This window comes from Melanerpes formicivorus, unplaced genomic scaffold (assembly GCF_026170545.1).
Source record: "Melanerpes formicivorus ecotype bairdi unplaced genomic scaffold, bMelFor1.0.p_v2 SCAF_54, whole genome shotgun sequence".
Taxonomy (NCBI): domain Eukaryota; kingdom Metazoa; phylum Chordata; class Aves; order Piciformes; family Picidae; genus Melanerpes; species Melanerpes formicivorus.
Window position 1 is genome coordinate 1,107,868 of NW_027142406.1, and position 24,869 is coordinate 1,132,736.

At 46.6% G+C, this 24,869-nt stretch overlaps 1 protein-coding gene across 1 annotated transcript in view; it reads left to right on the forward strand.

The window, feature by feature from the left end:
* VWF (von Willebrand factor) overlaps nt 1–24,869 on the forward strand; it is a 162,380-nt gene that overhangs the window by 130,939 nt on the left and 6,572 nt on the right. The window contains 10 exon segments of the mRNA XM_068160869.1: nt 3,258–3,360; nt 4,251–4,325; nt 5,412–5,516; nt 6,007–6,212; nt 6,642–6,791; nt 9,390–9,500; nt 10,613–10,796; nt 12,270–12,310; nt 20,463–20,579; nt 22,751–22,849. Of these exon segments, the coding sequence (XP_068016970.1) occupies nt 3,258–3,360; nt 4,251–4,325; nt 5,412–5,516; nt 6,007–6,212; nt 6,642–6,791; nt 9,390–9,500; nt 10,613–10,796; nt 12,270–12,310; nt 20,463–20,579; nt 22,751–22,849 (1,191 nt within the window).

The window sequence follows — 24,869 nt, forward strand, 5'->3', positions numbered from 1 at the left end:
TCTGCAAAATGAAGACAGATATATTTCCTTATCTTGAGAGGGTGCTTGAGAAAAGTGCTTAGAAACTGTGGTAATCTGTGTTGTGTAATGACTTACAGGCTACCAAGCAGGCAGGAAACTATCTGTGAGGGACAATCTCAGAAATGATCCTTGCCCACTTCAGGGAAGCAAAAGGAACTTCCCCTATTCTACCTGGAGGTGAGGAGAAAGTTCTTCCCAGAGAGAGTTGTTAGCCATTGGAATGTGCTGCCCAGGGAGGTGGTGGAGTCCCCATCCCTGGAGGTGTTCAAGAGGGGATTGGATGTGGCACTTGGTGCCATGGTTTAGCAGTCATGAGGTGTCTGGTGACAGTTTGGACTTGGTGATCCTCGAGGTCTCTTCCAACCTCAAGCTGGTTCCTGTCTCTCTTGAACTGAGGAGCCCCAAACTAGATGCAGTATTCCACATGTGGGCTCAGCAGGGCAGAGAAGAGGGGGAGAAGAACCTCTCTAGACCTGCTGGCCACACTTTTCTTGCTGCACCCCAGGAGATGTTTCTAAAAACCAGAATTTCCTGAGGAGCTGAGTACATGGACCTTGTATTAACTTTTGTTTCAAGGTTCCAGCATCTCTGTACACATGGCCATGATTTCTGGTTTGTGTTTCTGGTTTGCATCTTCCTTTATGTACCGTACTATTGGATTTGTGTAGTACTTATTGAGTTGGCAAAATGGAAGGGGGAAAAAACAACCAAACAGTAATTAGAATAATAAACCAGGTTGGAAGAGACCTTCAAGATCATTGTGTCCAACCCATCAACCAATCCAACCCACCTAAACAACTAACCCATGGCACCAAGTACCCCATCCAACCTCCTCTTGAACACCTCCAATGATGGTGACTCCACCACCTCCCCAGGCAGCCCATTCCAATGGGCAATCACTCTCTCTGTGTAGAACTTCTTACTAACATCCAACCTAAACCTCCCCTGGCGCAGCCTGAGACTGTGTCCTCTTGTTCTGGTGCTGGCTGCCTGGGAGAAGAGACCAACATCCACCTGGCTACAACTCCCAATTTTTGCAATAAAAACAACAGAAAAAAAGCCTCAAAGAGAAGTCATATTTCTCTTGAAGGAGAAAATAGCTTAGAATCATAGAATCAATCAGATTGGAAGAGACCTCAAAGATCAAGTCCTTTCAGTGTAAACACTGGGCAGGGACTGGCTGGAAAGCAGCCCTGAGGAGAGAGACTTGGGGATGCTGGGGGAAGAGAAGCTCACCAGGAGCTCTCAGTGTGCACTTGCAGCCCGCAAAGCCAATCAGATCCTGGGCTGCAGCAGGAGAAGAGTGGCCAGCAGAGCAAGGGAGGTGATCTTCCCCCTCTGCTCAGCTCTGCTGAGACCCCACCTGCAGTACTGTGTCCAGTTCTGGAGCCCCTATTCCAAGAGGGATCTGGAGGTGCTGGAAGGTGTCCAGAGAAGGGCCAGGAGGATGATCAGAGGGCTGGAGCTGCTCTCCTGTGAGGACAGACTGAAGGAGTTGGGGCTGTTCAGTCTGAAGAAGAGAAGGCTCTGAGGTGACCTCATTGTGGCCTTCCAGTATCTGAAGGGGGCTCCAAGAAGGCTGGGGAGGGACTGCTCAGGATCTCAGGGAGTGATAGGACTAGGGGGAATGGAATGAAGCTGGAGGTGGGGAGATTCAGGCTGGGTGTGAGGAGGAAGTTCTTCCTCATGAGAGTGGTGAAGCCCTGGAATGGTTGTCCAGGGAAGTGGTTGAGGCCCTGTCCCTGGAGGTGTTTAAGAGCAGGCTGGATGAGGCTCTGTCCAGCCTGATCTTGTGTGGGGTGTCCCTGCCCATGGCAGGGGAGTTGGAACTGGATGATCCTTGTGGTCCCTTCCAACCCTGACTGATTCTATGAAGTTTGTGCCATGTCCTTTTATAGCTTCCTCTAAGCCAATCACTGCCCCATACATAGATCAATTGTGCACAACTCTTTGTGACCCTGGCAACTCTAGTTACTGTCTTGTGGGTTCTACATGAAATACTTATTGCAAATGCAATTAAAGTCTAGGATCTGAGTGCCTCAAATCCCTGAATCCCCTGGCAATGAAATCTGCATTTTTCCCCCCCATTTAAATAATTGTTTCAAGCCCTGGTGGAGACAAACTCAGCACACATCTCAGGGAGAGCTTCTGCAGTGAGATCTGCAGAAGTTCTGAAAATATGCAAGTTGTCCCATGCCCCTTCAAGGGGTTGGAACTCTGGAAAAGGTCTTGTCTGTGCCCCAGTGGCAGCTGCTGTGTGGATGGGGAGGTGGAGGGCAGGGCAGGATCAGCTCACACAGCTGCTTTGGGTCTCTGCTGTTGCAGGAATAGAATAGAATAGAAATAGAAATAGAAATAGAAATAGAATAGAATAGAATAGAATAGAATAGAATAGAATAGAATAGAATAGAATAGAATAGACCAGGTTGGAAGAGACCTTTGAGATCATCGTGTCCAGCCCATCATCCAACACCATCTCATCAACTAAACCATGGCACCAAGCACCCCAGCCAGTCTCTTCCTAAACACCTCCAGTCATGGTGACTCCACCACCTCCCTGGGCAGCACATTCCAATGGCCAATCTCTCCCTCTGTGAAGAATTTCTTCCTAACACCCAGCCTAAACCTCCCCTGGTGCAGCTTGAGACTGTGTCCTCTTGTTCTGTGCAGTATACAGGGGCAGAATGACCTCCCTGCTCCTGCTGACCACACTATTTCTGATGCAGGCCAGGGTGCCATTGGCCTTCTTGCCACCTGGGCACATTGCTGGCTCATGTTTAGCCTACTATCAACCAGTACCCCCAGGTCCCTCTCTGCCTGGCTGCTCTCAGCCACCCTCACCCCAGCCTGTAGCTCTGCATGGGGTTGTTGTGGCCGATGTGCAGAACCTGGCACTTGGATGTGTTCAATCTCCTGCCCTTGTACTCTGCCCATCTGTCCAGCCTGTCAAGGTCCCCATGCAGAACTCTCCCACCCTCTAACAGATCAACACCTGCCCCCAGCTTGGTGTCATCTGCAGGTCACCTGATCATAGAAGGAGATCAGGTTGGTCGGGCAGGACCTGCCCTTCCTAAATCCATGCTGGCTGGACCTGATCCCTTGGCCATCCTGTAAGTGCTGTGTGATTGCACTCAAGATGACCTGTTCCATGATCTTGCCTGGCACTGAGGTCAGGCTGAGAGGTATTTGATTTCTTTCTAACAGTCTGGTGTTTTGTTTTGTTTTTTTCCATGCAGCACATGGAAACATGGATTCCTGCCAATGAGCCTTGCAAGATATGCACGTGCCTGGATAACAAGAAAATCAATTGCTCTGTCCAGCCATGCCCTGCTGCCAAATGTAAGTTGGTTTTGCTCTATGCTCACACTTGACTTGGTGTTTTTATTGCCTAGTTTTCTAGTTCTAATGCAGACAATACTAAAATGAGTGGCAGTGCTCATCTGCTTGAGGATAGGAAGGCTCTGCAGAGGGATCTGGACAGGTTAAATCCATGGGCTGATGTCAGTGGAAAGAAGTTGAATGAGGCCAAGTGTTGGGTCCTGCACTTTGGTCACAACTCCAAGGAATGCTCCAGGCGTGGGGCAGAGTGGCTAGAAAGCAGCATGGTGGAAAAAGACCTAGAGGTGCTGATGGAGAGCTGAACATGAGCCAGTGAGTGCTCAGGGGGCAAAAAAGGTGCAATGGCATCCTGGCCTGTACCAAACCCAGTGTGTCCAGCAGGAGTAGGGCAGTGGATGGTACCTCTTTACTTCAACCTGGAGAGGCCATAGCTTGAGTGTTGGGTTCAGTTCTGGTGCCACAAGATAGGAAAGACATTGAGGGGCTGGGGAGTGTCCAGAGAAGAGCAGAAGAGAAGGCTGAGAAGAGATCTTAATGCTCTCTACAGCTACCTGAAAGGAGGTTGGAGTGAGGCTGGTGTTGGTCTTCTCTCCCAGGTAACCAGCAATAGGATGAGAGGAAATGGGTTTGAGTTGTGCCAGGGGAGGTTTAGTTAGGACAGGAGGAAAAACTTCTTTCCTGAGAGAGTGGTGAGGGGTTGGAACAGGCTGCCCAGGGATGTGGGGGAGACACCATCTCTGGAGGTGCCGAAGAAGCTGTAGAAGCGGTGCTTCAGGATCTTATTTAGTGGTCATGGTAGCCGGGTTATGATTGGTCATGATCTTAAAGGCCTTCTCCAGCTTTAATGATTCTCTGATTATCCAAACTTGTTTTGTGATGTTTTCTTCCAGCTGTTCAGTGTGGCCCCTGCGAAGTCCCTCGTCTGCGCAGGGACAGCAGCCAGTGCTGCCCTGAGTTAGAGTGTGGTAAGTTCTCATAAGCTACTGCAATCTTCTTGGCCCATAGTTTTATCAAATGCTTTACAGGTCCCTTTCTAATGTAAGCTAGCACTTCTTTTTTTTGAGAGCACTGAGTCACTGTGCAGTTGTGTAAAACAGGGGGTTGGAATAGATGACCTTTGGAGGTCCCTTCCAACCCAAACCATTCTATGATGCTATCTAAGTCCAGCTTAAGTTTGTTCCTCTTCCCATAGGAGATGAGGAAAGAAACTGTGCTAATTGTTTTTGTCTAAATGACATCAGAACGTGGGGGTGTGTGTGTGTGTGTGTGTTTTCCCCCTAGCATCTCTTTTTGGTCTCTACTCACACATGAAATACAACATCAGAACCTTAATCCTTATAGCCCAAGCCTGAAATGTTCTCTTAAGCTATTGTGAAAACAAATTCTGACCTACTGAATTCTTTGACTTCCTATTTTAGGATAGCAATTGAGTGTAGGGGAGAAAAGTTTAATGGGGATGTCTTTCATTGAGGACTGATTACTCAAGTGTGATCTGGGCTCCTCAGTTTAGGAAAGATGCTGAGTTGCTGGAAGGTGTCCAGAGAAGGGCAACAAAGCTGGGGAGGGGCTTGGAGCACAGCCCTGTGAGGAGAGGTTGAGGGAGCTGGGGCTGCTTAGTCTGGAGAAGAGAAGGCTCAGGGGAGACCTTCTTGCTGTCTACAACTACCTGAAGGGAGATTGTAGCCTGTTGGGGGTTGGTCTCTTCTCCCAGGCAACCAGCACCAGAACAAGAGGACACAGTCTTAAGCTGTGCCAGGGGAGGTTTAGACTGGATGTTAGGAGGAAGTTCTATACAGAGAGAGTGATTGGCCATTGGAATGTCCTGCCCAGGGAGGTGGTGGAGTCACCATCCCTGGAGGTGTTTAAGAAGAGACTGGATGGGGTGCTTGGTGCCATGGTTTAGTTGATCAGATGGTGTTGGATGATAGGTTGGACACGATCTCAAAGGTCTTTTCCAACCTGGTCTGGTCTATTCTAGTCTAGTCTAGCCTAGTCTAGTCTATTCTACTCTACTCTAATCTTAAACACTTTCTCAATTTCTCTCTTCTCAGTCTGTGATTTGGTATCCTGCGATCTGCCTCCTGTCCCTGACTGTGAGTTTGGCCTGCAGCTGGCTCTGACCAACCCTGGAGAATGCAGACCAAATTACACATGTGGTAAGGTAGCTTTTTCTTTTTTTCCTTCCAGCAAGGAGTAGCCCTGGAACATTGCATCTGAGTAGCACTGACACCTTCCTTTAGTCATTATTTTATGGCTCTGAAAGGTTTAATTTTGGTGCCAGCTGACATTTAATGACTTCACAGGCTTGCAAGAAGGACATCGTTGGCACTTTTCTGAGCACACTTCTGAATCAAGGCAGAGAAACTCTTTGCTGTTGGACATTTCTGCTCAGAGCCTTTGGCTTATTTTACAAATCATTTTGATTGTATACGAGACAAGAAATTGGCAAGGCAAGAACCTCTTCCTGACCCTGCAGCACAAACTTTGACCAGGGTCTTGCATTTCTGTGTTACTTTCAGGTCTCCAAGTAGATTTCTAACAGCCTGCAGTAGCAGGCTTGGTGCAGTAGTGCTGCCAGAGAACTGTCTTGGTCACAGCACTCCCCAGTGTCATGTGCTTGACATGATATCTACCTTTTCCTCCCAGCATGTAACAGAGAAACATGCAGCACAGTTCAAAGACCTTCCTGCCCTCCTCATCGAGAGCTGACTGTCAGGAAGACTGAGTGCTGTGACAAATATGAGTGCACCTGCAACTGCACAAACTCAACCCTGAGCTGCCCCCTGGGATACCTCTCCAGATCTCTCACCAACGACTGTGGCTGCGTGTCAACCACCTGCATTCCAGGCAGGGTAAGAGGCATGAAGTATCATTTCCACAGATGGGAGCAGCTTTCATACATGGAGTGACAGGACCAAAGTCAGTGGGAAGCTAGGTATTACCTGAAGGGAGGTTGTAACCAGGTGGGGGTTGGACTCTTCTCCCAGGCAACCAACACCAGAACAAGAGGACACAGTCTCAAGCTGTGCCAGGGGAGTTTAGGCTCGAGGTGTGGAGAAAGTTCTTCCCAGAAAGAGTGATTTGCCATTGGAATGTGCTGCCCAGGGAGGTGGTGGGATCCTTGTCCCTGGAGGTGTTCAAGAGGGGATTGGATGTGGCACTTGGTGCCATGGTTTAGTAGTCATGCGGTGTTGGGTGACAGGTTGGACTTGATGATCTTTGAGGTCTTTTCCAATGTTGTTGATTCTATGATTTCCTGTGTTAATTGTTGTGTTCTACAGGTGTGTGTGCACAACAGCATTGTCTACCCCGTCAGGACAACCTGGGAAGATGGTTGCAGGGAATGCTCTTGCACTGATGTGAGGGATGATGTTACAGGACTTCAGGTGATGGAGTGTCATGACAAAGCGTGTGACACGTTCTGCTCTCGGGTGAGTAACAATACAAACCAGTGCCTTAGCCAGCAGGGTCCTGATGGGTGTCTGGAATGATTTTAAACATGCTTAGACCAACTAGAAGAAAACCAGAAAATAAGTATTGTAGCAAGGAATGAGCTTGGGAACTGAGCCTAAGAGTGCCTGAGCATTACTGACTTTATTTTAGGGTCATATCCTACTGCCAAGGAAATCAGTGACGAGTCACTTTTATACTGCAATAAGAGGAGAGCTGCATCCTGAAGTGTCTGTCATTTGCACCACTTGCACAATAAGTTCTCACAGAATAACAGAATATATCTGATTGAAGGAGACCCCCAAGATCATCCAGTCCAACCCTCAAGCCATCACTGAAGGGTCAACACTAAACCATATCCCTACGCACCAGATCCACACAGCGCTCCCATACTCCCAGGGATGCTGACTCCAGCACTGCCCTGGGCAGACCATTCCAACATTTGAGAACCCTTCCAGTGAAGAAATATTTCCTAATATCCAGCCTGAACATCCCCTGGTGCATTGTAACCATTTTCTCTGGTCCTGTCACGTGTCATAAAGGAGAAGAGGCTACCTCCTCCTCACTCCAACCTCCCCTCAGGTGATTGTAAAGTGATGAGATCTCCCTTCAGCCACCTCTTGTCCAGACTGAACCACCCCAGCTCCCTTGGCTGCTCCTCATATGTCATGAGCTCTAGGCCCTTCATGAACCTCGTTGCCCTTCTCTGGACATGCTCATGATGTCTGAAGTTCAATTTTAAATGGCTGATTTAACTTCAGTTCACTTTCTGAAGAGAACATTTCAGACCTGCCTATAGCTCAGCTCTGCCTACCATAGCAACACTACATACTGTGGCCTTCATTGTACTGTGACTTGTACTGCATGCTACCAAATTATGTGGTCTGGTTTTGGAAGACCATAAAGAAATTATGAGGATGTCTCTGCTGACTGCAGATAAGTTGGATTAGATGACCATCGGAGGTCCCTTCCAACCCAACCCATTCTATGATTCTGTGACAAAATCATACTCAGCTGATATCTTGTGTCAAGACATGCTAAGGAAAAAGAGTGGGTGTTGCATTTAATTGAACCCATTCCACAGCTCTCTGAGGAGGTTAATGGCAAATACAAACATCTCACTTGCAAACCAGGAGGGAGTTTGCTTCATTCCTTGTCACAGTCCTCTTCTGTCCTCTTCTATGTCTCAACATGGGAAAGCAAGCTGCAATCGTAGCATGTGCCACAAGGAGGAGAGATGCCTTATTCCTGGAGCTTCAGAAATGACTTCTCTGAGATTGCATCGCAGAAAAGCACAGATTCACAGAATGCTAGGGGTTGCAAGGGACACTGAAAGATCATCCAGTCCAACCCCTCTGACAGAGCAGGATCACCTAGAGGAACACAGGAACACATCCAGGCAGGCTTTGAATATCTCCAGAGAGGGAGACTCCACAGCCCCCCTGGGCAGCCTGCTCCAGTGCTCTGTCACCCTCATAACAAAAAGGTTTTTCCTCCTATTTCCATGGAACTTTCTATGCCTCAACCTCCACCCCTTGTCCTATCACTGGGCATCACCCAGCAGAGCCTGGCTCCAGCTTCTTGGCACTCACCCTTTACATCTTTATCAACATGTATGAGGTCACCCCCTAGTCTCACATTCTCCAAGCTACAGAGCCTCAGCTCCCTCAATCTCTCCTTGTAAGGAAGATGTTCCACTCCCTTCATCACTTTTGTGGCTCTGCACTGGGGTCTTTCAAGCAGTTCCCTGACATCCTTCTTGAACTGAGAGGCACAGAACTGGACACAATATTCCAGATGCAGCCTCACCAGGGCACAGTAGAGGGGCAGGAGAATCTCTTTTGACCTACTGACCACAACCCTTCTGACACACTGCTGGCTCATATTCAGTTATTTGTCATCCAGATGGATCTGGACAAACTGGTAAGGTGAGCCCAGGTGAACCTCATGATGTTCAACAAGAGCAAGTGCAGGGTTCTGAACCTGGGTCAGAACAATCCTCACTATCAATGCAGGCTGGGGGATGGGGAGATAGAAAGCAGCCCTGTGGAAAAGGTGTTGGGATTGCTGATGGGTGAGAAACTGGACATGAGCAGACAGTGTGAGCTTGAAGCTGAAAATGGCAGTGGCAGCCTGGGCTGCACCAAAAGCAGTGTGGCCAGAGATGGAGAGAGAGGATTCTGCCACTTTACCCTGCTCTGGTGAGGCCTCACCAGCAGTGCTGTGCCCAGCTCTGGAGCCCTCAACACAGGAAGGACCTGCACCTGATGGAGCAGGACCAGAGGGCCACGAAAATGATCAAGGGGTTGGAGCAGCTCTGCTACAAGCACAGGCTGAGGGAGCTGGGGTTGTTCACCCTGGAGAAGAGAAGGCTCCAGGAAGATTTGGGATTCTGCTTTCAGCATTTCAAGTGGATTCTCATGCATCCTACTGGGTTTTTCTTAGTTTACTCCTCCTTAAAATGTTGTGTGCATTTTAATTCACGTGTTTTGACATGGTGTTAACCCCTTAACAGAATGCTGAGCTCCTCCTTTGTTTCCAATTGCTGGATCAGTGAGTTGCTTTCTTTTCTCCTGCAGGGTTACAAGTACATTGTCCAGGAAGGAGAGTGTTGTGGGAGATGCCAGAAGACTGCCTGTGAGGAGCAGCTATTCTGGTCTCGGGGTGATGCAGATTCTCGTCTGCATGAGGTGAGGCAGCAGTGGTCTGGACACTTCCACTTCTAGCATGAGTGCCCAGCAACTGTTTTGCAATCCATGGAAGGAGGTGAAGATGATAGGAGCAGTTTCTATAGGAGCTGTTTCTTCTATGCAAGAGGGTGAAGAGCAGATTTAGGTTGGGTGTTAGGAGCAAGTTCTGCGCCATAAGGGTGGTAGGACACTGCAACAAGTTGCTCAATTAAGTAGTTGAAGCCCCATCCCTGGAGATACTCAAAGTGAGGTTTGACAGAGCTCTGGGCAACCTCATCTACTCAAGGATCCCCCTGATCACTGCAGAGATGGTTGGACTAGATGACCTGGCAGGTCACTTCCAACCCAGACCAGTCTATGATTCCACAGATTTAAATGTAGTTAATAGTGCCTATCCTTCTTCAAAGCTTATTTCACCTGTACCTTTATTGTTCACCTCCAGGATGCTCCTGTAAGTCTTACACTCTACCAACCAAGAAGCAGACTGTTATCTTGGAGACTGGATGAGGCACTTGGTGCCATGGTTTAGTTGATAAGATGGTGTTGGGTGATAGGTTGGACTTTATGATCTCAAAGGTCTTTCTCAACCTGGTCTATTCTATTCTATTCTATTCTATTCTATTCTATTCTATTCTATTCTATTCTATTCTATTCTATTCTATCCTATCCTATCCTATCCTATCCTATTCTATTCTATTCTATTCTATTCTATTCTATTCTATTCTATTCTATTCTATTCTATTCTATTCTATTCTATTCTACTCTTCACAGAAAGAGTGATTGGCCATTGAAATGTGCTGCCCAGGGAGGTGGTGGAGTCACCATCACTGGAAGTGACTGGATGGGGCACTTGGTGCCATGGTTTAGTTGGTTAGATGGTGTTGGGTGATGGGTTGATGATCTCAAAGGTCTTTTCCAACCCGCTTAATTCTGAATTCTATATAAACTGATTGTCACAGCCAGGATTTGTGGAGCACTGCTGACTGACAGACCGCTCCTGACACAGCAAATGTACTTTTAACAAACCAGCATGTGGGCTGTGGTGGTTTTCCCTCTCTGCAGTGGCACAAATTCTACTGCCTGTGCTTGACCATTTTGTCATTCCTTATCAGGTTGGCACGGAGTGGAGGTCCCCCTTCAACCCTTGCGTTATCAATGAGTGTGTCCGGGTGAACAACGAGGTCTTTGTGCAGCAGAAGAATCTTTCTTGCTCTCAGATGGATGTTCCTGACTGTCCAGAGGGAACTGAGCTGCGTTGTGACCAAGTAATAGACTGCTGCCCTTCCTGCAGATGTGGTAAGGCTTTGTGTGTGACCAATGCAGAATGAATCAGCTCCTGTTTCTCAGTGGCAGTTTCAAACGTGCACATTATCCAAGTACAGCAATGCCTTGAAGCTCTCCTCTGTAATTTTGACATGGAATACAATACTTCCTGCTGCTCTTATTTACTCTTTCCAACTGATGCCCACTGTTTCCTCCTGAGCTGCTTACTGTTGAAGCTACATTGCATTGCTTAGAGAGATCATAGACTCATAGAATCATAGAATCAATATGGTTGGAAAAGACCTCAGAGATCACTGAATCCAACCTGTCACCCAACACCTCATGACTATTAAACCATGGCACCAAGTGCCACATCCAATCCCTTTTTGAACACCTCCAGGGATGGGGACTCCACCACCTCCCTGGGCAGCACATCCCAACGGCTAACAACTCTCAGGGAAGAACTTTCTCCTAACCTCCAGCCTTAACTTCCCCTGGCACAGCTTGAGACTGTGTCCTCTTGTTGTGGTGCTGGTTGCCTGGGAGAAGAGACCAACCCCCACCTGGCTACAGCCTCCCTTCAGGTAGTTGTAGCGAGCAATAAGGACTCCTCTGAACTTTGTCTTGTCCAGGTTAAACAACTCCAGCTCCCTCAGCCTCTCCTCATAGGGCTTGTGCTTGAGGCCTCTCACCAGTCTGCCAGATGTACCAGTCTGTGTGGTTACAGCTCTAGCCTGCACTGTTAAGCATTTAAATGAGGTCTTGACATGCTTTTGGCCTAAGAATTGTAGAATCATAGAATATCAAGTTGGAAGGGGCCTTGATGATTCACCACTCTCCCCAGTTGCCTGGTATACCGGAAGGCTGCAGAGGGACTGCTTCCAAAGGCCCACAGTGATAGGATGAGGGACAGTGGTATGAAATTAGAGCAGATTTAGATTGGATGTTAGGAACAAGTTCTTTGTCAGGAGGGTGGTGGAAGACTGCAACAACTTGCCCAGGGAGGCAGCTGAGGTCCCATCCCTGGAGGTATTCAATGTGAGGCTGGACAAGGCTCTGAGCAACCTGCTCTTGTGGAAGACATCCCTGCTCAGTGCAGTGGGGTTGGACTAGATGACCTTTGGCGTTCCTTTCCAACCCAGACCATTCTATGATTCCATGATTCCATGATTCTATGATTCTATGATTAGGGAGTTTGCATGCAGTCATGCTGTCTTCTGTATGTCTCTGGGAATTTGCAACTTTAGAGAGTGCCAGGCTTGAACTGGAGGAGAAAATTATTGTTGTGCCATGTACTGGTAAAAAACAACTCAGCAAGAATATTTGTGGGGGTGGACTTAAGGACAGCTCTGACAAATTGCTACCTTTCAAGGTATAACTTAAGAGGGCTGATTTGTGCCTCTTTGCAGTGAAACTGGAGCTAAATATAGAGCTGGAACTCTAATAATTAAAAAGATCTTGGTAATGTCCTGACAGTGTTAAATGGAATATTGTCTTCTTTTTCAGTGCCCCTGAATGGCTGTCCTTTGAATGGCACTGTTATTGGGGTAAGACTTCCTTCCTTTTATTTGCTGTGATGGTGAGATATTGTAGATACATGAATGAGCTTTTGAAGACCACAAACTTGTAAGAATACACATAAGCATGCAGGGCAGCCTTGTTTAGGAGCTAAAGGCTGGGGCCACAGTGGCTGGAGAGCTGCCAAATAGAAAGGGACCTGGGGGTGCTGATAGACAGATGGCTGAACATGAGCCAGCAGTGTGCCCAGGGGGCCAAGAAGGCCAATGGCATCCTGGCATGCATTAAGAATAGTGTGGCCATCAGGAGCTGGGAAGTCATTGTGCCCCTGGACTCAGCACTGGTTAGGCCACACCTTGAGTCCTGTGTCCAGTTCTGGGCCCCTCAATTTAAGAAGCACATTGAAACACTTGAACGTGTCCAGAGAAGGGCAACAAAGCTGGGGAGGGGTCTGGAGCACAGCCCTGTGAGGCGAGGCTGAGGGAGCTGGGGTTGCTTAGCCTGGAGAAGAGGAGGCTCAGGGGAGACCTTCTTGCTGTCTACAACTACCTGAAGGGAGGCTGTAGCCAGGTGGGGGTTGTTCTCTTCTCCCAGGCAACCAGCACCAGAACAAGAGGACACAGTCTCAAGCTGTGCCAGGGGATGTTTAGGCTGGAGGTGAGGAGAAAGTTCTTTCCAGAGAGAGTTGTTAGCCTTTGGAATGTCCTGCCCAGGGAGGTGGTGGAGTCACTGTCCCTGGAGGTGTTCAAGAGGGGATTGGATGTGGCACTTGGTGCCATGGTCTAGTAGTCATGAGGTGTTGGGTGACAGGTTGGACTTGATGATCTTTGAGGTCTTTTCCAATCTTGTTGATTCTATGATTCTATGATTCTTCAAGTGAGACCTTCAGGTAGAAGCAGTGGCAAGGGGCACGGTTCATGACCCTGCTGCAGTCTTCCTTCATGACATTGAGTATCTCTGCAAAATGAAGACAGATATATTTCCTTATCTTGAGAGGGTGCTTGAGAAAAGTGCTTAGAAACTGTGGTAATCTGTGTTGTGTAATGACTTACAGGCTACCAAGCAGGCAGGAAACTATCTGTGAGGGATAATCTCAGAAATGATCCTTGCCCACTTCAGGGAAGCAAAAGGAACTTCCCCTATTCTACCTAGAGGATAAAGGAGATTAAAAAATGCATGGAGAGTCTTGCTCCACCTGTGCAGAAGCAGGGGTATCCCTCCTTGGCTATTAGCAGGAACAGGAAAGCTGAGCTTCCTCACTATTTGACCTCTGTCCCCTTTCAAGATCCTTGCTGATATGCCCTCAGAGGAAATGTTTTCTTCAACTGCATATTTAATGGACAGATTAAGACATGTTTAACCCAGCCCACGACAGTGGGAATGATAGGAGCTAAGCATCTGATCTCATTTATGTCAAATTTATCTTTGGAGAGCTCTGTCAATTGTCCATTGTTTCCCTAAATCCGTATTCTGGCAGCACCTCTGGTGTCAAATTGCTCTAAATATTCTCAGCATCCCCCAGGGAAAGAGGTCCTCTTTAGTCATTTAACCTTAACTTGTAACCTACGCATCCCTGCCTTGCCAATGTATGGCTTCTTCATTTATTTGAAAGGCAACTTTACTCTTTGGACTTGGAGTTATGGCAGAGGGAACCTTTCTCCATCCATTTCTTCTGGTTTGACATATTGTATAATATCTATTTTTAGTAGCTGAGAAGCATAAGTTTATCAGTTTCCTACAGATAAAGCCCTGTCGTCAAGTATCCATCATTGTGTGTGGTGATTGCTTCCCTGTGTAATGAAATCCAAGGAATAACTCTGGCTTTCTCTGTCAGCACACTGAGAGAAGGGTTTTAAAGTGGTGAAATCTGAAATAATCTGCTTTTTGTTGTATGTTGTCAGAATTAGTTGTGGTGTTTGAAAGCCAACTGCATCCTGGGCTGCAGCAGGAGAAGTGCGGCCAGCAGGCTGAGGGAGGTGACTCTCCCCCCTCTACTCAGCTCTGGTGAGACCCCACCTGGAGTACCATGTGCAGTTCTGGAGTCCCTAGTACAAGAAGGATCTGGAGGTGCTGGAAGGTGTCCAGAGAAGGGCCACGAGAATGATCAGAGGGCTGGAGCTCCTCTCCTATGAGGACAGACTGAGGGAGTTGGGACTGTTCAGTCTGGAGAAGAGAAGGCTCCCAGGAGACCTCATTGTGGCCTTCCAGTATCTGAAGGGGGCTACAGGAAAGTTGGGGAGGGACTTTTTAGGGTGTCAGGGAGTGATAGGACTAGGGGGGGAATAGATTCAAGCTAGAGGAGGGGAGATTTAGATTAGACATCAGGAAGAAGTTCTTCCCCATGAGGGTGGTGAGAGACTGGCACAGGTTGCCTAGGGAGGTGGTGGAAGCCTCAACCCTGGAGGTGTTTAAGGCCAGGCTGGATGTGGCTGTGCGCAACCTGCTCTAGCGTGAGGTGTCCCCTGCCCATGGCAGAGGGTTTGGAACTAGATGATGTTTGAGGTCCCTTCCAACCCTAACAATTCTGTGCTAGAAACCATACTTGTAGAGAATGTCATGGAGTATAGTGCTGCTAACTCCTGCCACCCTCTGCTATAGAGGACATGCATACAAATATTTTATGTTGCAGAGAGATCTTTCTAGCATTCCATTCTTTCATGAATGACTTTTAGTTTTCCTCTTCCAACCTGATCTGCCAAGTAAAGCCTTTTTTATTATTTTTTTCCCCCCAATTGTTTCAAATGATTGTAAACTACTTTAAAACAAAGAATAATCATATTGGACCACTGTCCTGTCACCCTGCAGTGTGCATAAGTTGTAAACTAAAATATTACCATTATATACTTAAAAATATATTACCATAATATATACTTTAAAAAAATAATCATAGTCTCATAGAATTTTTAAGGTTGGAAGGGACCTCAAGGATCATCTATTTCCACCCCCCCAAGGGCAGGGACACCTCACACTAGAGCAGGTTGCTCACAGCCACATCCAGCCTGGCCTTAAAAACCTCCAGGGATGAGGCTTCCACCACCTCCCTGGGCAACCTGTGCCAGGTTTACCTTTTAAGGAATGGATTCATAAAGTGTTTCAGCTGCCACAAAGCTGCAGTTTTAATCCTTCTTAATTCTTATCTGGCTATATAGATAAGGTTCCTTTAATTTAGGGTTTTTATTCTTTCACCAGAATTTTAGGAACTGTATTCTTGTTCTTCCTCTCATCTTATCCAACCCTGCCTGTGCAGGATTTTGAGTGTGTAGGTAGGCCCCAGCTGTCACACTGCTTCTGTGCTCCTGCTGTCACAAGTGTCAAGCATACTGAAGTTACCATTCAGCAATGAAGTCACCATAACATTTTCTCAGAGGATGGAGAGTGTGAAATTCGAGTTGACATATAATCTTGGAAGACTTCTAAACCAAGTAGCCTTCTTTCTTTCTTTCTTTCTTTCTTTTCTTTCTTTCTTTCTTCTCTTTCTTTCTTTCTTTCTTTCTTTCTTTCTTTCTTTCTTCTTTCTTTCTTTCTTTCTTCTTTCTTTCTTTCTTTCTTTCTTTCTTTCTTTCTTTCTTTCTTTCTTTCTTTCTTTCTTTCTTTCTTTCTTTCTCTCTTTCTCTTTCTCTCTTTCTCTCTCTTTCTCCTCTTTCTCTCTTTCTCTCTTTCCTCTCTTTCTCCTCTTTCTCTCTTCCTCTTCTTTCTCTCTTTCTCTCTTCTTTCTCTCTTTCTCTCTTTCTCTCTTTCTCTCTTTCCTCCTCTTTCTCTCTCTTTCTCTCTTTCTCCTCTTTCTCTCTCTTCTCTCTCTTTCTCTCTTCTCTCTCTCCCTTTCTCTCTTTCTCTCTCTCTTCTTTCTTTCTTTCTCTTTCTTTCTCTCTTTCTTTCTCTCTTTCTCTCTTTCTTTCTCTCTTTCTCTCTTTCTCTCTCTCTTTCTTTCTTTCCTCTTCCTTCCTTCCTTCCTTCCTTCCTTCCTTCCTTCCTTCCTTCCTTCCTTCCTTCCTTCCTTCCTTCCTTCCTTCCTTCCTTCCTTCCTTCCTTCCTTCCTTCCTTCCTTCCTTCCTTCCTTCCTTCCTTCCTTCCTTCCTTCCTTCCTTCCTTCCTTCCTCTCCCTTCTCTCCTTCCTTCCTTCCTTCCTTCCTTCCTTCCTTCCTTCCTTCCTTCCTTCTCTCTTTCCCTCTCCTTTTCCCTCTCTCCCTTTCCCTCTTTCTCTCCTCTTTCCCTCTTTCTCTCTTCTTCTTTCCCTCTTTCTCTCTCTCTCTCTCCCTCTTTCTCCCTCTCTTCATCTCTCCCTCTTTCTCCCTCTCTTCCTCTCTCCCTCCTTTCTTCCTCACTCTCTTCTCTTTCCATCTCTCTTCCCCCCCCCCCCCCCCTTTTCTGTCTTTCGCCTTAAAAAAAACACACCCCCCCCCCCCAAATAAAATAAAGGTCTATATGAAATGAATGAACTTTTCAATTAAGCTAGCTTCACTTAATGATGCCTCATAAACCAAACACCTATGTGTCTGAAAGCTTTTGAGCAGCTGGCCTTACCACAGCTTTTGTCTCATGCTATTCTCTACTTCAATGACTGTTCCAGAGTTCTGGTCAGGAAGGAAGATGTGGTGCTCACAGAAATTTATACTTCCTGGATTTCAAAAACCTTTCTTCTGGGTCCTTTAAGAATAAGTTTCAAGTTTCATTTTATACCAAGGGAAATCTTTGCTCTGTTAACTCCTTCACTGAATGGTTCCAAGCTTTGAGTCTTTTACTGCAGTTCTGCTAACCGACTGTGTCCTTAATCCCTTGACTTTTTTTGCCCTGCCTTGTATCTGGTTACCAATATTATATTGCAGTAATTTGGTGTATTGCATTCACTCCACTGTTCCTAACAATGCTGTGGGCTTTAACTGCAGCCTTGCAAGCAGGTGGCTGCATTTACCAAAAGGATTATCTGTATCACTCATCTGTTTTCCCAGGCTTTTGCTGAGTGGCATATTTGGGAAAGATGTCTGAGTAGATTTGGGCTTTAGGCAGGTTATTTTGGATGCACTGAGTAACTCTGGGGTAGCAGATGTTGACTTTTCCTCTCCATACACAGGTGTATTATATAAAGGGGAAAAAAAAAAGCTTTATCAACCCATTGCTTCATGTAGTTCTGTCATGCTAAGCTATGTCTGTTCACAGAAAGGCATTGTTAAAGCCATTTGCATGCTGATGCCCTAAATGCATTAAATAAACATCACAGAACTAAGGTGGTTCAAGGTAAGACCTTCCTCTAGATAGAAATTCAAGGCACTTCTATATGAGTTACCTTTAACATGTCTCTAGTTGGCCCTGTGCTCCTGCTCATGAGAATGGCTTCATAATAAATTCAGCCCTACAAGGAGAGGCTGAGGGAGCTGGTGGTTGCTTAGCCTGGAGAAGAGGAGGCTCAGGGGGAGACCTTCTTGCTCTCTACAACTACCTGAAGGGAGGTTGTAGCCAGGTGGGGGTTGGTCTCTTCTCCCAGGCAACCAGCACCAGAACAAGAGGACACAGTCTCAAGCTGTAACCAGGGGAAATTTAGGCTGGAGGTGAGGAGAAAGTTCTTCACAGAGAGAGTTGTTGGCCATTGGAATTGTGCTGCCCAGAGCGGGTGGTGGAGTCACCATCCCTGGAGGCCTGATTCTCTCATTATGTTAGGTTTTAGAACTTCTTTGTGAAAGGCTTGAGAGGCCCTCTTTCCCTTTTGTGCCTTCAACCAGGATGATTTCCTGTTTTGGCATTGAAATGAAAGGCTGTGCACTGAAGAAGTGGCAAGACTTTGTACATGGAATTCCTTTCAGTGCTAGGAGTCTAATTACTACCTCCACATCCTTTTGTTTCCTACGTCAGAGTTTGATATTTTTCTCTACATTTTAAGTGCTGTGCCTTTGTTTCCTTTGACAAGGAAGAGCTTAAGTTTGTGCCAGCTCAGCCACTGATTTGCTATGTAACAGTGGACCAGCCCAGTTCTTCATTCAGTCACTCTGTTTCTGATGCAGTTTTTCTTTCTTCTTTCTCAATTTGAAGCTTTATACCTCTAGTGATCCTAAGCAGTACTATTACAAGGGTGATAACAAGTAATTTTCTGCCCATGATCTGTGGACTGTGATGGCTCAAGCTTAAAAAAACATGTTGGCAAACCAATTCACTACTCTAGGGAAAAAAATTAACTCATGGCAACTACCTAACACAGAATAAATTCATGATCCAATCCTCCTCTTCACTATTACAGAATGTTAGGGGTTGGAAAGGACCTCTGGAGATCTTTGAGTCCAATCCCCTGCCAGAGCAGGACCACAGAATTGCACAGGAATGCATCCAGACAAGGTTTGAAGTCACCAGAGAAGCAGACTCCACAACCTCTCTGGGCAGCCCGTTCCAGGACTCTGTCATCCTTACAGTAAAGTAGTTCTTCCTCATCTTAAGGTGCAGTTTTCCATCCACTGCCCCCTTGCCCTGTCCCAGGGCACAAGTGAGCAGAGGCTGTCCCTTTCTTCCTGACTCCCAGCCCTCAGATATTTACAGACCCCTCTCAGATCCCCCTCTCAGTTCTTCTCCTCTCCAGGCTGAACATCCCCAGGGCTCTCAGCCTTTCCTCACAAGGCTGTGGCTTCCAGTCTCTTCATCATCCTTATAGCTCTCTTTCCAGTAAAATCCCTGTCTCTCTTGAACTGGGGAGCCCAGAACTGGATGCAGTATTCCCAGGTGGGGCCTCACCAGGGCAGAGCAGAGGGGGAGGAGAACTTTTGCTTGCTAGCTTTGTAAGCAATGAAGCAAGAAATGCCAATGGTATTTTGTGCTGTGACACCTTGTGGGATTCCAGATCGTGGTAACTTTAGGCTATGCCTTTAAAATTTTTTTCACAGATCTTGAGCAGAAAGTAGTAAAATGTAAACAAATCACTACTGGGTGTGAAAAGGAAAGTAGAGATTATTCTAAGCAATCCCATTGGAGAGATAAGGAACTTAAACTGGTTGGAGCAAAAAAATATCACTCTCTCACTTCTTTGCTCTGGGAGAGATGCTAACTTGCTCCTGCTTGACCTTGGCTGCATTGTTTAGAATCATAGAGTCATAGAGTCAATAAGGTTGGAAAGGCCCTCAGAGATCATCAAGTCCAACCTGCCACCAAACACTTCATGACTACTAAACCATGGCACCAAGTGCCACGTCCAATCCCCACCTCCCTGGGCAGCACATTCCAATGGCTAACAACTCTTTCTGTGAAGAACTTTCTCCTCACCTCCAGCCTAAACTTCCCCTGGTGCAGCTGGTTGCCTGGGAGAAGAGACCAACCCCCTCCTGGCTACAACCTCCCTTCAGGTAGTTGGAGAGAGCAATGAGGTCACCCCTGAGCCTCCTTTTGTCCAGGCAAAGCAACCCCAGCTCCCTCAGCCTCTTCTCATAGGGCTTATGCTTGAGGCCTCTCCCCAGCCTCCTTGCCCTTCTCTGGGACACATTCAAGAGTCTCAATGTCCTTCTTAAACTGAGGGGCCCAGAACTGGAAACAGGACTCAAGTGCTGACCAGTGCTGAGTACAGGGGCACAATGACTTCCCAGCTCCTGCTGGCCACACTATTCTTGATGCATGCCAGGATGCCATTGGCCTTTTTGGCCACCTGGGCACACTGCTGACTGATGTTCAGTCATCTGTCTATCAGTACCCCCAGGTTCCTTTCTGTTTGGCTGCCCTCTGTTTTGGCTAAGTCTAACTTCTCTGCTCCTTTGTCTTGTCCTTTTTGTACAGGGGTGTAAGGGGAAGGCAGGCAGGGAAGAAGAAGCTAGTAGCTTCCCCTGGTCTCTGACCCAGAGGCTTCTTGTGCTGTTTATTAATTGTAAATCTCTGTAAATATTGTACATCCTGTATATTTTGTACATATCTATTGCATTTTGTTGTAGGTTGTAATCTTGCCTGCAAGTACAGCTTTCATTTACTTCCAACTGAGCTTGTTGGCAAATTTAATGTTGGGGGTTGGGGGGGAGTTTCCAACCCATGACACAGCTGCCAATGTGTTGGGTCCCTGGGAAGCTGGGTCATTGGTTTTCCTTTTTGATTGTTTTCCCTTGTAAAGAACTGCAGTGCAAGACTTGATATAAGAGGTTTGACCTAGAGGAAAGTGGTCATTTTAAATGTGAGTTTTGCTGAAGAGCCAATGGGTGACTTACAAAAGTGGTTCTGATGTTTCAGCCCTGGAGACGCCTGATGGTGGATCCGTGCACTACGTGCCTCTGCTCTGCCCAGTCCACGTCTTCACGCAGATACACCCTGACCTGCACAAAGCTGACCTGTGAGCCCTGCCCAACAGTAAGTGAGAGTGCTCTGGAGGCTCTGGTAAAAGCCTCTCTCTGATGAGGAGGTGGTGTTCTTCACTGCACACAACAGTTCACGTTCTGTATAACCCTGAGAGGTGCTGCCTTTCTTCAGGGTCTCCTGAGAAGTCATGGCCCTGTGTTCTTCCTTCCCTGAATTAGATGAACCACAGCAAATGTGAGCTAAACCCATGGTGTAGGAAAGGTAACTTTGCATAGTCAGGGCTACAGGCACATTTTATTGTGTATTTTAAGCTAGCTTTAGGGGAAAATATGGATTGACAAACCATCTGCAATAGGCACTGCTCTGTCTCTTTGCCTGTAGTATAATCTGTCTGTCTAGAGAAAGGACAAGAAGAACTGCTCTGCCTCCTTGCCTGTAGTATTATCTGTCCCTCCAGGGAACGGCCAAGAATGGTTCTGTCTCCTTGCCTATAGTATTATCTGTTCCTCCAGGGAAAGGACAAGAAGAATTGTTCTGTTTCCTTGCCTATAGTATTATCTGTCTGTCCAGAGAAAGGACAACAAGAACTGCTCTGTCTCCTTGCCTATAGTATTATCTTTCTCCCCAGGGAAAGGACAAGAGGAACTGTTCTGTCTCCTTGCCTATAGTATTTTCTGTCCCTTCAGGGAAAGGACAGCAAGAGGAACCACTCTGTTTCCTTGACTATGGTATTATCTGTCCCTCCAGGGAAATAACAGCAAGAGGAACTGCTCTGCCTCCTTGCCTATAGTATTTTCTGTCCCTTCAGAGAAAGGACAGTTTCCAAGTGGGCTTATTAAGGCCTCTGAGCTTGTGTTTAAGAGCTGTGCAGCTACTCAAGGGAGGTTGCAGGTCTAGGTGTATCCCTTTGTAGCCATTGTGATGAACCTGTGGAGCTCAAGGAGGGGGGAAAAAAAACCATCAAATCAGGTATGGAATATCTTCATTCCCCTAAGGCCAGTGAGGTTCACCTAGCTGTAATCTTTCCTGTCTCACATTTTATCCAGTATCCTGCATAACAGGTAAAACAATGAGTTAAGAGTAGATACCCTCTCAGGAGCACCTGCTTTCTACTGGATGTTGAATGTATGAAAGTAAATGCAGTTGTGATTGAAGTGCAGCCAACTGCTCACCAGGAGCACATTTTTGGTCATTTTCTGGCCTATTTTAGCTGCTTCCCCCCTTTGCCAGCAGAGCAAGTTCACCTAAACAACAACCAACTCTCTTTTCTTCCAATGATTTCATAGTAACCTCCCACTCTCCCCAGATTCTTTCTCTATAACAAACATATGGGTAGCCTGGATGGCTTCACTCAACCAGAAAGGGTTTTGGTATCCTAAAAATGTTCATCTCATCCTAAAGCAGCTCTTGGCTATGTGCAGCAGCTGGAGGTGTTACTCTGAGACACTTTACGTGTTAACTCAGTTCCTTTCTGGTTTATTTCTTTGTTCTTTCCCCTCCATACCTTTCTTCATCCTTTCCCCTCCATACTTTTCCTCCTGCTCATTTTCCCATACTCCTTTTCTTGCCACTGTGTTATTTGTGGGGTTCCATTACTCCTCTTTTCTTTCTTTACCTCCCTTTTCATTGTATTATATTGCACCTTCTCTGATGCCATATTTTTCTTGCCTCTCTTCTTTCATCATGCTATTTTCTGGTTTCTTTCCACTCTTTCCATCCTTTCCACAGTTTGCCCTATTCTCCTCTTTCCCTATCCATTCCTCACTGGTTGTCTTCTCCCCTTTTTTTCTTACTTCCCATGCTTCAAACTGCTTTTCCAAGTGGTGTTGTGTAGTATTCATTAGCATGACACTGAACCTCCTGCATACCACAAATGTCACTCAAAACATTTTAATGTTTCCTAGCCTTTCCTCCTGTCACATGTAGTTTACTGGGCCTGACCTTGCAACTAGTCAAGGAATGCTGAATTCAGTGGGTGCAGGAGGTTTTGTGCTTAGAAATAAGCTTCTCTCCCTATTGTATAATAAACCAGGACAAGTATTCATGTCAGCCTTTAAAAAGCAAAGAAACATGCAACTAATTAGACTGAGCTACTCGATTCCTACTGCTCATAGCAGCATTTTGCTTTGTCCGCTGGTTTTTGGTTTTAAACCCTCCACAAATAAGTGAAGGAAGCAGGCTTCAAACCAAATGAACCCAGCAAAATGCCCTTTACCTTCTAGAATTACAGAAGACAGGACACCTCTGGCTCTTGCTGCGGAAGATGTGTGCCCACTTCATGCACCATCAAGCTGAGAGATGGAAGGATAAAATTCCTGAAGGTAAGCTTGAAGAGCTCCGTCTTTTATTTATGAGCAAATGCAACACAGATTTCTGCTGAGCCCTAGGAAAGTTCTTTAATTATTATTTTCCTCTGGAATCTCAGGATGGCTCCTCAAGAAAGTTCTTTTGATTTCCTTTGTACTTTGTAAATGAAAAAAAAAAGGGAGATTTAATGCCAATTTGAGAGGGGTGGTCCAGCATGAGCTTTAGCTGAATATGCATTCAAACTACTGAGAAAAAGTAAAAACCAATCTAATTTTAAATGAGAAATGGATAATTTAAGTTGAAAATGTGAATGTTGACATTATTTTGTCCAGAGAAGGGCCAGGAGGATGATCAGAGGGCTGGAGCACCTCTCCTATGAGGACAGACTGAAGGAGTTGGGGCTGTTCAGTCTGGAGAAGAGAAGGCTCTGAGGAGATCTAATTGTGGCCTTCCAGTATCTGAAGGGGGCTACAGGAAGGCTGGGGAGGGACTGCTCAGGATCTCAGGGAGTGATAGGACATGGGGAAATGGAATGAAGCTGGAGGTGGGGAGATTCAGGCTGGAGGTGAGGAGGAAGTTCTTCCCCATGAGAGTGGTGAAGCGCTGGAATGGGTTGTCCAGGGAAGTGGTCGAGGCCCTGTCCCTGGAGGTGTTTAAGCCCAGGCTGGATGAGGCTCTGGCCAGGCTGATCTAGTGTGGGGTGTCCCTGCCCATGGCAGGGGGGGTTGGAACTGGATGATCCTTGTGGTCCCTTCCAACCCTGACTGATTCTATGCTTCTATGAGATCTTAAACAGGAGGGGGTTATTTTTTACCCCCCTGGTTTGAAACCAATCAGCTTGTCACATGAAACACCATGTATAACATTTTGTTCCATTCTGTTCATGAACCAAGTTTTAGGTGGGGAGAGTATGGGAAGAGCAATGAGTGAGGTGAAGGGTCTAGAGCACAAGTCCTGAGTAGTGGCTGAGGGAATTTGTTTAGCCTGGAGAAAAGGAGGCTGAGGGAAGACCTCGTTGCTCCCTGCAGCTCCCTGAGAGTAGATTGTGGCAAGGTGAGTGTCAGTTTCTTCTGCCAAGTAAGGAATGACAGGAGGGGAGGAAACAGAATCATAGAATGGGAGGAGTTGGAAAGGCCCTTTAGGGATCATCTGATCTAATGTCTCTGCTGAAGCAGGTTCACCTAGACCAAGTTACACAAGAACAGGTCTGGGTGGGTCTGGAACATTGCATCCGCTTCTGATGCCTGCAGCAAAAGACGGACATGGAACTGCTGGAGAGAGTCCAGAGGAGGGATCAGAGAATTTCCTCTGTCGTGACAGGCTGAGAGAGTTGGGGCTGTTCAGCATGAAGGAAACAGGTCCTGGAGAGACCTTAGAGCAGCCTTCCAGTACCTGAAACAGGCTACAGGAGAGCTGGAGAGGGACATTTTACAAAGGCTTAAAGTGACAGGATGAGAAGGAATGGATTGAAGCTTGAGAAGGGCAAATTTGGACTGGAGATCAGGAAGAAATTCTTTACAGTGAGGGTGGTGAGAATCAAATAATCAGAGAATCATGAAGGCTGGAAAAGACCCTTAAAATCACTGAGTGCAGTCATAACCCAGCTACCATGACCACTAAACCATCTCCTGAACCACATCTACAGCTTCTTGAACGCCTCCAGGGATGGCAACTCCCCCACCTCCCTGGGCAGCCTGTTCCAACCCCTCACCACTCTCTCAGGAAAGAATATTTTCGTGATGTCCAATCTAACCCTCCCCTGGCACAACTTAAACCCATGTCCTCTCATCCTATTGTTGGTTACTTCATCACCATGGTACATTAGGTAAATTTTAGTCTGGATGTTAGGAAGAAGTTCTTCCCAGCAAGAGAGATTGGCCATTGGAATGTGCTGCCCAGGGAGGTGGTGGAGTCACCATCACTGGATGTGTTCAGGAAGAGATTGGAGGGAGTGCTTGATTCCGTGGTTTAGTTGATTAGATGGTGTTGGGTGATAGGTTGGACTCGATGATCTCAAAGGTCTTTTCCAACCTG